We start from the raw sequence: 11,984 nt of genomic DNA, 5'->3' as shown, positions 1-11,984 counted from the left end.
TTTTTTTTTACCTTAAACCGCATAAACCCATTTCATTACACCAAATACACAAAATAATGTTCTTTTTAGCAACATCATATGACCCTTTTAATAAAAAGAATGTGATCAATTGATGCACTTTGTTGGATTGCCTTTTGTTGTGCCTATCTCCCTTTAGTCATTGATAAGTTTCTTGCTTTTCAGGGGCCAAATGATCTCAGCTGAGGACTGTGAGTTCATTAAAAAGTTTGAGATTGCCAGGTCTGAGGACAAGCAAGCAGTTCTGACAAAAGAAGGACATCAGGTGGATATTATAATCTTCTAGTATTAGTCTGGCCCCTTCCAACCTGTTTAGTTTAAAAGATGAAATGTACCACATTAATTTAGCATAACCAAGCTAGATCATTGTCTGTGTTTTTATTTTTGGTTAGTTTTTTAGAACCACTGATCTTAGGGGCCCTTTTATATAAATTAAAGCTTTGTGAAAATGACTAGGCTCACATAGGCTTGCTTGTTGTTGTATTTATATTTAAGTCTGTACATTTAACTAAGTCTTCAAACATATTTTATTGTAGTGTGCAAAGACCTTCCTCAACCTTATGGCTCATATATCTAAAGAGCAAACTGTTCAGTACATCCTGACCCTGATTGATGACACGCTGCAGGTAAAAACACGCACCATTTCAGGGACATAAAAAGTCAAACTCTAATGTCTGTTTTCTTTGGAGTGTTCATTTACAATAAACTGACCCTGTATTATCTCACATGAAAGGTGTAGAGTGTATTGAAATAAAATGAAAGTGAAGAGAGGCTGCAGAAGACGTTCTGCTTAATATCTATATAATATAATATATAATATAATATAAGCAGCTCCGGGCGGATGACGTATGAGGTCAGTGTTGCACATGCACCGGTGAGTCTCGTGAAAACCACCGTTTGTTAACAGGAGCAAAGGAAGCAAAGTTTCCTTACTTTACCTAGGATGCCTCGGGGGTGAGTAAAACACAGCCTAATTTTCATTTTTGGGTGAACTAACCCTTTAAGGACTTTTAAAATTGTGTTTTTTAGGCCTGATAAAGTAATGAATATTTCTATAATTAATATACTTTGTTTTACTATAAAATATTTAATCACCAGTTATTAATTAATCAACCAGTTATTAGATTTGTGTAGAGTAAATTTTCTTGAAAGCCATAGGGGTGTCCAATTGGGTTATTTGGGATGTTTAATTTTAGGTTGAATGTCTCAGATGGATGTGGAGCAACAGTTGCCATTACTTATCACAATTAAGGCTGTTAATTGTCCTTTGGCCTTTTGCTACTTTTATTCAGAGGAAAACAGAGAGAGGACACGAAATGATGTGGAGAGAGACTGAGAGCAGGATTGGGAAATGTTATGAGCTCTATACAAACTCTGTTTGTCTGCATGGCCACAGCTCATTGTGCCCAGACAAGGCACACTAGGCCACAGCCCCTTCAAGGCATTGCATATATTCCTATATTTAAGCATCTGTATGAAAGCCACGTTTAACAGAAATGCATTTTTCAAGCACTGATGCGACATTTCTCTTCTTTCCTTCAGGCTGCGATAATTTTCATTTTTGGGTGAACTAACCCTTTAAGGACTTTTAAAATTGTGTTTTTTAGGCCTGATAAAGTAATGAATATTTCTATAATTAATATACTTTGTTTTACTATAAAATATTTAATCACCAGTTATTAATTAATCAACCAGTTATTAGATTTGTGTAGAGTAAATTTTCTTGAAAGCCATAGGGGTGTCCAATTGGGTTCAGAGTCGATTATTTTCACTGAATCATTTGAATTGGTTCACAAATTTCTCTGAATGATTAATTACCAAACTGATCAGAATTTGAATGGTTGATTTATGTTATATATGAAACGTAATTGGAAAGGTCATTGAAATGTCATGGAAAATTGCTAACAAAACAGGAAAACAGCCTAATTAAAGCAAATGGGGTAAGAAATTCAGAACATTTTTCAATATATAATATGAAACAATATTGTAATTGTATATTTACGGTATTGAAAAATACAAGCATTTTCACTAGTTGACTCATACTTTTGGAGCCCAGCTTGTGTGTCAAACACTTTGCAGCACCTGCACAGGAATGAGTGAATTTGTATGTACTGTCACTCCTCCTATCCTACATGTACACAGTAGGGGGTCAAGATCTGCAGAGGCAGCCATGTCAGGCCACTACTGCAGCAGAGTGCTTTATATAAAGGGCACAATAAGAAAAATAAACCGAGAAGTGCCTAGAGCACGCTTTGATCCTGGATCCTCCTGACTCTGAATGAGCTGTGAACTGTGAGCTCTGCTGCAGCAGACCAGCCACAGATACAGATTAAGAGAATCACTCAGGGCGCAGTGGTGCTAAGTGCATTGGGTTGAGTCATTTATAACCAGCACATGGGAACCAGGGGTCAACCTTACTTGTCGTAGTACCAACTTTTTTGTAACAAAAAAACTGATGTGCCGGTTCAGCATGGTATTGTAGATGGTATTGTATTGGTATGGTATTGTATTTTTTTTTTGTGTTACTTGCTTGGGAGAACTGGTGAAACAGCATCTTGAATTATGTTTTTGTCTCGGTTTCTTTTGTTTTATGCCCCATAATACGTCTTTGGTGTAGATATGCATGATATATTTATGTCGAGCCAAGCCTGTCAGTGTACCAGGCGGGACGTTATAAAGTAGCAAGAGATAAAAGCTCTTTTCCATGTATATCTGAGTTTCGTCCTAATCAGTCGCAGCAAAGGGCAGGACGTTTTGTCAGTCGCGTAGTTCCTGTATTTACACTATTGCCTCCTACAGTGAAATCTTACTGGTCTAAAATTTTGCTCCTCACAGCTGTACATTAAACATTAAATATCTTCTAAATGGCTGTGATTGTGTCACATAACAGTTTAGTATTTTAGAGAATGTACTGTGTGGACAGAGAAATTGCTTGTCTCATGTCACACCTGATTAGTACACAGTATGTGTGTGTGTGTGCGCGTGCGTTTGTTGTTTGGGTTTGAATGTATTCTTAATCTTAACCATTTTTGATAAACTTCAAACATATTTTGTGTTGTTTCACAATCCTGAACCGGAATCAATTTACCTCAGAGTGCAAAAATGTGTTATGGACATGTTTGAAGATAGTTTTAATGAACCTCCATTTACATGCAGCACCGATAACAGGACAAGTGTTTTGGTCATATCAGAGATTTGAAGGCTGTGTCAACATTTTAGAATCTTGTTTTCACTCATAGGCATCATTAACGGTGGGACATGTCCCCACCACTTTTTTTAGTTTTTAGATTATTATTTATTTATTTTATTTTTTTTAGATTTTATCCCCACCATCAAAGCTCCAGTTGATCACATTTCAATGCAAACAAATGTGTCCCCACTCCTGATATACACTACCGTTCGAAAGATTTGGATCTTAAGATTTCTTTTTAATGATTTAAAACAAGTATCTTAACCAACGTGTTTTTATATTATTAATAATTCTTAATAATTGTTCTCTATTTGAATATATTTTAAAATGTAACTTATTCCTGTGATGGCAAATCCGAAATTTCAGCTGCCATTACTTTCAGTGTCACATGATCCTTCAGAAATCATTCTAATATGCTGATTTGGTGCTGAAGAAACATGTCTTATTATTATAAATGTTGAAAACAGTTATGCTGCTTAATATTTATGTAGAAATCATTATAATTTCCATTGTAATTTCCACTTTGATGAAAGAAAGTTCAACCGAACAGCATTTATTTGAAATAGAATTTTTTTTAGTAAAAGTCAAGCTGCGTTATTACGGTAATTCTGAGTTGACAACACGTGACATTCTACTCGGACACGAGGATGAGTCTGCGGTAGTCAGGTGGTACAGCACTCATATGGTCCAAGTCAAAACATTCCCAGTTTGCAAGTTGTGATGAGTTCTGCGAGCCATAGATATGCATAATTCAGAGTCCAAGGACTTGGAACAGCTCAGAGTAGAACGTCAACTCAGAATTGCGGTTATTACGACATGGAGTGAATGAAGCTGCAGTCAAAGTTTACCCTAAACTTTTGAACAGTAGTGTACCTCCACTGAAGTACAGATGTCATTTTGGTTTAATAAAAAGAAGTGTGTATACAATGAATTTTTTATGGGGTTCATTCATAGTTCAAAGAAATCAAAGCCATAATTGTGATTTAATCACTGAAAACATCCCTCTTTTGTGTACTACTAACACATTCAATGTTTTCCAATTGCTTTCATTAGAAAATGGCTTTAGAGTATGGTTTTGAGCTTAATGGAAAGACACAGTGATATTCTTCAGGAGGGTGTATAACCTTGAGATAGAGTACTGCATTAGATTGGTTTATTTAATGGCGAAGTGAAAAGAGAGAATAAAAACAGGACTTACAACTTGTATTGACATTTTTTGTATAAAAAAAATGCTGTATAAATAGTTTGTTATACTTCAGTAGATGTGATGAATAAGATGGTTTACATTTGCTTTCAATTAGATGAAACATACTAGAATTTTTATTCTGCTTTTATGAGCTTGTTAAATAAATTATGAATGAATGACATCTAATGAAATGCCTTCAAAATGAATGAAAGATCTTTTGATGCATTACAAAAACGTTATTCAGTTTGTTATATATAAAGTCACTATTTCATACTAGTTGTTTTATTATGACTATCTGAGATCAGCAGTGCTTTGGTCCTCTGCTGATGAGAACTGTTTTTTATTTTTTTCTCCATACAGTGGTCTCTGGCTTTTAGTGAATGCATATACTTACAGATCACGTGATAAAGTCCAGCTTTCATTTTCACTTCCCCTACAAATCACCTTACAGTAATAGGATGTTGCATTTTGCATGCAATTTCATATTTTAGCCCGAGGGCCCTCTGAATCAATGAATGTTGAATATCATAAATAGAAGATCTCTCAAAGCAGTTCATGTTTATTAGACCACTCAGAGTGCACTCCATAAATTTGTTTCATTGTAGCTGTTCATTTTGTTCAATGGCTGTGAATAAACGTTTTTAATGAATCAGAAAAAATGCTGTCTATTCTAAGCTGAAAATGACTATAAATACCAGTTTAATTATGTTGGGCTTTTCATTTTAGATGCCAGTTGCAAAAGTGTTGACTTTAGTGTCTTTACATCCAAATTGTGACTTAGCTCTTGTGACATGCTTAAGCATTTAATTTTGCAGTGCAGATGAGACTGAAATAAATTCAGGGCCACTCTCCCACAGAATTTTAGACTGTTGCCTGTCATGAACAAGCCGTCTCACTCATGCAGGAGTCATATGCCTCCCATCATTGTCCAATAATACCGCTATAGTTCCCTTCAACAAGAGGCCCAAAATCACAGATTTTTTTTCTTTCTATCTTTTTTTTGTTTGTTTTTGTTAGAAACTACATGGTACAGGTGCTGAACCTGGAACAGGGACCATCTCCCCCAGTGAAGTGAGTATGTCACAGATGAAGGAGGTGGATGTGCAACTGTGTGAACTAGCCTCCATCACCTTTCAGAGGCCGAGATCTTCACCCCTCTCTTTTTTGGGATTAGGTCACATGCTGTTTCTTGTCCACTGCTTTTTTTCCCCATTCATATCCACTGTGAATCTTTTCACTTTTTCCTACAGCTGCACTTCTCTAATACAACACTTTTTTTGTCTGTGTCCATCTATAAGCATTTTTACAAAGATTCTTTCCTCTCTTGCCAGTGGCTGTGGTCATAATCCAGTATTTCTGCTGTTTTTTTTTTTTTTAAGATACTAGACTTGATAGATTGAAAGGACCACCTGAAGGCTTTTGTCTTGCACTATAGCAGTATTCCTCTTTCATTTCTTTTTGCGCTTTTTAGAGTTCATTTGAAAAAAAAAAATGTTCCTTTCATCATGTGTCACAAGTCAAAATCTGCTGGTGCAATGCAAGTGGCCACAAATTTTAATTCAATTTCCTCTCATGGCTCTTAAGACGTCTCCACTTTGCTATTCTTCATGAGCTGTCTCCCTGTCTCTTCTATTCTCTGGACCACTCTGCTTTTATGCATATGGTGCTGATCTACAGCATCATCTTCCCCGGTTAATGACTGAGTCTGTTCTCTCCTCTCAGCCACATCTCCTCTAACATCTCTCTATGATTCACTCACTCTGTCCAGGTTTCAAGGCTGCTGCTTTCTCTCTGCTGCATTGTGGGATTGTCTCTTTGATCCAGCATGTTACCTAAAAGGCATTTTTTTAAAAAGTCAGAACCGTATTGCACGTGCATAAGTGAATGCAGAATTACAGAGAGTGTAAATGCTGCTTGAGCAGCCTAGTTTCATAGTGTTCCTTTGCTAGTACCCCGAAAAGGATGGGCTTGTTATTTCACGCATCCATTTCCCTGCTTATCTGAACTGTTCTGTTCTTCGTGTTTCTTTTGTGTTTGTGTGCATGCTAATTTGCGTGTCGTGTGTATTTTTCCTTCTGACCCTCACAGAGCTCCCAGTATGTTCAGTGCGTTGCTGGTTGCCTGCAGCTGATGCTGAGAGTGAATGAATACAGATTCGCCTGGGTGGAGGCTGATGGAGTGAACTGGTAATACTCACTTTCACGCTAATATGTAGGTCATGTTTTGGGTAATATTGCACATAGTAGACAATACCTGCTGTCTTGGTTATGGTTACCTAGAAGTATTTGGGGATTTTATAATTGTGATATCCAGACCTGGAATTAATAATATTTATAACCGTATTGTATTAAATAATATTTTTTTATTAAATATAATGTTTTATATTATAGAAATCTCTTATGCTCGCCAAGGCCGCATTTGTTTGATCAAAAATATAGTTAAAAAATAAAATAAAATAAAAAATACGGTAAAAATTGTAGGAATTGCAGTGTTTGAGTGAAATTTTTTTAAGATGTTTTTAAAAATCTGTAACCAGTTGTCTGGAAAGTTCATAGAAAAGGTATAAAAATTGATTGGTCAAAAAGGAACCTGTACCCTGTAACCTGTAACTAAATTATTATTATTATTATTTTATTTTATAGTTTTTTTTGGAGAGTAGAGCAATTAACAGTGTGCTCTACTCACGCCCCTTTTATGCTGCCCATCCCTTGACGTATTGAAGAACAAAATTTAGAGCTCGACCGATATGGGTTTTTTGGGGGGCCGATACTAGGGAGTAATAAAAGACAGATATCGATATATGTGACCCTGGACCACAAAACCAGTCTTAAGTCGCTGGGGTATATTTGTAGCAGTAGCCAAAAATACATTGTATGGGTCAAAATTATTGATTTTTCTTTTATGCCAAAAATCATTAGGATATTAAGTAAAGATCATGTTCCATGAAGATATTTTGTTATTTCCTTCTGTAAATATATTAAAACTTCATTTTTGATTAGTAATATGCATTGCTAAGAACTTCATTTGGACAACTTTAAAGGTGATTTTCTCAATATTTTGATTTTTTTTGCACCCTCAGATTCCAGATTTTCAAATAGATGTATCTCGGCCAAATATTGTCCTATCCTAACAAACCATACATCAATGGAAAGCTTTCAGATGATGTATAAATCTCAATTTCGAAAAATGTACCCTTATGACTGGTTTTGTAGTCCAGGGTCACATATCGGCCGATATTCTTTATGTGTAGGCTATAGGACAGTATAGTCAAAAGTTTGGAGACACTTCCCATTTGTGTGTCCAAACTTTTGACTGGTACTGTATTTAGAATACAGTATATTGTACATATTGTATACATAACAGAATATGTAAGGGATAATCAACGGTTAGCCGTGCATTAAAGGATTTTAAATGCACGACGTGGAGGCAAAGAAGTGCATACATCCTGCACTTGCCTCCGTGAAAGTGCATTTTAAATCCTTTAATGCACGGCTAGCCGTTGATTATCCCGCTTATTCCATGGTCATTTGCCAAGTTATAGACAAGTTAAAACTAGTATTGCTCTTTGCAGCACAATATTTGACCGAATGGGTAAAAATGACAATTATTCAAATCATACACAGAGATGAAATAGTGCTGTAAGACCACATTTATTTGAATGAATTATAGCATGTATTTCAATTAATTATCGATTGATCGTTTGAGAGAGAGACAGAGAGAGATGACAGTTGCATGTACCTGCGTCTGCGCATCTCTCTGTACAATTACTTCAAAAACAGCGATTTTACCACCTCGTTGCTGAGGAATATAATGTAGCGATCTAGTATCTAGGCTATTTTATTAATGAAAATCACGGGGAAGTGATTGATAACTCAAATGTGGTGATCAAACACTTATAATGATGTGACGAACATAGGCCTATGTAGTGGAGGCAGGGTATTTAAACTTTATTATTCAAAATGAGTCTGACATCAGTGCACTTAACAGGAAACTTCACTTCACTTATTATAAATAACTTAAATAACACAAATAGAACAAAATACAGTATACAGGTGCATCTCAATAAATTAGAATGTCATGGAAAAGTTCATTTATTTCAGTAATTCAACTCAAATTGTGAAACTCGTGTATTAAATAAATTCAATGCACACAGACTGAAGTAGTTTAAGTCTTTGGTTCTTTTAATTGTGATGATTTTGGCTCACATTTAACAAAAACCCACCAATTAACTATCTCAACAAATTAGAATACTTCATAAGACAATAAAAAAAACATTTTTGGTGAATTGTTGGCCTTCTGGAAAGTATGTTAATTTACTGTACATGTACTCAATACTTGGTAGAGGCTCCTTTTGCTTTAATTACCGCCTCAATTCGGCGTGGCATGGAGGGGATCAGTTTGTGGCACTGCTGAGGTGGTATGGAAGCCCAGGTTTCTTTGACAGTGGCCTTCAGCTCATCTACATTTTTTGGTCTCTTGTTTCTCATTTTCCTCTTGACAATACCCCATAGATTCTCTATGGGGTTCAGGTCTGGTGAGTTTGCTGGCCAGTCAAGCACACCAACACCATGGTCATTTAACCAACTTTTGGTGCTTTTGGCAGTGTGGGCAGGTGCCAAATCCTGCTGGAAAATGAAATCAGCATCTTCAAAAAGCTGGTCAGCAGAAGGAAGCATGAAGTGCTCCAAAATTTATTGGTAAACGGGTGCAGTGACGCTGAATGAACATGCAGAACATGCATATTTAATAAGTCTTTTTGCAGTTTAATATTCACAGACACAGTCTATATATATGTACTGATCTGTTTTTTATTTATTCATCAAAAATAAGACAAATTCCATGAAATTCCGCGTTCTACAGTAAATTCCGTTTTTATGACTGGATTACGCAATTCCGTCCATGTTTTCTGCATCGCGGAAATCATAGAGCCTTACTAATGTAGCAAACTAATATGATAAGCTCATTGTGAGAGTGAAAGTCGGGGACATTGTTGTTTATTTACTTAGCATTGAGTCTCTCCAACTAGGTGACTACGTAGTGTTAAATCACCATTCAACAGACTCAAGCCACCACCGCACTGCCGTCTATTGGACTGCAGAAAGATACTAACTTTAGACCAGTAGGGGTCTAAACATTTCATCCACTGTTATTCAGGACGTAGCACTATCTGATCACTTCTGTATTTTCTTTGATATATTGATCTCAGCTACAACTGAATCTAGATCTGTCTCTGTCAGAAAGAGATGCATTAACGAGAACACTAGTGTGCTATTTATGGAGGCTATATCTTTAAAACCAAGCATTTCTGCAGACTCTGTTGATCTTCTCCTTGATTCCTTTAACTCAAAAGTTAAGAATGTTATTGATGATATTGCTCCTGTGAAAGTCAGCAAGAAGACTGGCAGACAAAAATCAGCTTGGAGAAAATCAACAGCAGTACAGAGTATGAAAAGACAATGCAGAAAATCTGAGCGGATGTGGCAGAAGACAAAACTTGAAATTCACTATAGCATCTATAAAGACAACCTTCATGCTTTCAATGTGAGTTTCTTCTCAAACCTTATAAACAGTATCTTAAACAACACTTGCACTCTTTTTGCTACGGTTGAGAGACTGACAAACCCCCCAAGTCAGATTCCCAGTGAAATGCTCTCAGACAGCAAGTTTGCTTCCTTCTTTTATTAATATATTAATCATTAATATCAGGAAGGCGATTAGCACATTCCCAAGTTATGCAGAGGTCAGACAGATTCGACCGCAATATCAAAAAGAAGATACTATGTCTATTTTTGAAGCAATTGATAGCAACATTTTGGAAGAAATAGTGCAGCACCTAAAATTGTCAACCTGCTATCTTGACAATAATAATTGATAATAATATTGGCAAAACGATATATCAGTCAGGCTCTAGAACAAATCTTGTAGAACAAATCTTGTAAAACAAGAAAGCATCTCTCATTGTCCTAGCAGGTTTTAGCCCTGTGATCATAAAAGTTATTTTGTTTGCTAGTGTACAGACAGAGTAAAGACAGGATAATGAGGTTTCTCTGAAGATCATTTTCTTTTTCTTGCCCCTCAAGTAAAATTTCTTTCATGTAATGGTCTCATTATACATCACAAAAATGTGGGCTCTCATTTTCCTCTCATCTCACCCATCAAACCATCAGGTGTAACTTTATGAAGAGCATCCTCTCAGCACACCCTTAGGGGTGAGATGCCCTTCTTTTTACTAACTTCGACTGTTCTGTCTGTGCATCTTTCAGCATCACGGCAGTGTTGAGTAATAAGTGTGGCTTCCAGCTGCAGTATCAGATGATCTTCTGTGTGTGGCTCCTGGCATTCAGCCCGCAACTCTGCGAACAGCTGCGGCGCTACAACGTGGTACCGGCACTCTCCGACATCCTCCAAGAGTCTGTCAAAGAGAAGGTTACTCGCATAATCCTGGCTGCTTTCAGGGTATGTGTCATGAAACGTGTCTGCTTCAAACTGCATTCGTTAGCAACCCAGTCTCCTTTCCTGACTTTATGAATGCAACTGAATTCAGTAGTGACTGTCAAATTTTATTTTTAAAATCAGCCTTATGTGATTGACTCAGCTGCAGTAAACTAATAGGTTATTTCACCCTGAAGCCACCCCTGAATCCTCTCAGATACACACTCCTACTCCATCACTCAGCTGCCTGCTCTCCATTACAGTGAAATCACAGAATAATTTGCAACCAAATATGCCACTGTTACCTGGTTTCAAAAATCTGAGACCACTAGCTAAAATGCTTCTATTATGCTTTTTTCTAAATTAATACAATTTTATAAAAAAAAAATTCAATGAATTCTTTAAGGAATAGTTCACAAAAATGAAAATTTGCTGAAAATGTTCTCACCCTTAGGCCATCAAATTAATCAGAAAAGATTTAGAGAAATTTAGCATTACATCACTTGCTCACCAATAGATCCTTAGCAGTGAATGGGTGCTGTCAGAATGAGAGTTTAAACGGCTAATAAAAATATCACAAATGTCCACAAGTAATCCAAGTGACCCACAAGCTGCATATTTGTAATAAACAAATACATCAGTTCAAGATTTGTTTCTTAAAAACACTCGATGAACTGGAGTCATGTGCATTACTTGTGGATGTTTGTGATGGTTTTATCAGCTGTTTGGAATCTCATTCTGACGACACCCATTCACTGCAGAGGATCCATTGATGAACAAGTGATGTAATGATAAATTTCTCCTAATTTATTCCGATGAAGAAACAAACTCATCTGCATCTTGGATGGCCTGAGGGGCGAGTACATTTTCAAAAAAAAAAAATTTTGGGGCGAACTATTCATTTAATATTTAGTTTTCTTAGTATTTTGTTGTTTTCATTTCTTAGTATTTCATTTTATCCCCACATTTGCTTATTTAATTAGTGACCTAGAAATAGTGCATTTTTTAAAATAAACTACAATGTTTCTTTATTCTAAATGTATTAAAATTCTTTGTTTATTTGCAGGTTGAAATTAGATTTTGAATTACAGTTTCAATGTGGTCTCAGACTTGTCAACCCCACTGAACATCTACTGACGAACAATGCCATTTTAATTG

General features: G+C 36.2%; 1 protein-coding gene across 1 annotated transcript in view; it reads left to right on the top strand.

Moving 5' to 3' along the window:
* LOC107732543 (V-type proton ATPase subunit H-like) overlaps positions 1 to 11,984 on the top strand; it is a 37,215-nt gene that overhangs the window by 3,218 nt on the left and 22,013 nt on the right. Inside the window, exons 3-8 of the mRNA XM_016543905.1 lie at positions 184 to 283; positions 555 to 654; positions 4,262 to 4,275; positions 5,412 to 5,465; positions 6,483 to 6,580; positions 10,658 to 10,850. Coding sequence (XP_016399391.1) covers positions 184 to 283; positions 555 to 654; positions 4,262 to 4,275; positions 5,412 to 5,465; positions 6,483 to 6,580; positions 10,658 to 10,850 — 559 coding nt within the window. The remainder of the gene's footprint in view (positions 1 to 183; positions 284 to 554; positions 655 to 4,261; positions 4,276 to 5,411; positions 5,466 to 6,482; positions 6,581 to 10,657; positions 10,851 to 11,984) is intronic.

Source organism: Sinocyclocheilus rhinocerous, unplaced genomic scaffold, assembly GCF_001515625.1.
Source record: "Sinocyclocheilus rhinocerous isolate Xijiao unplaced genomic scaffold, SAMN03320098_v1.1 scaffold1420, whole genome shotgun sequence".
Classification (NCBI taxonomy): domain Eukaryota; kingdom Metazoa; phylum Chordata; class Actinopteri; order Cypriniformes; family Cyprinidae; genus Sinocyclocheilus; species Sinocyclocheilus rhinocerous.
Note: the sequence above shows the minus strand (reverse complement) of the source record. Positions and strands in the feature narration are given on the sequence as shown.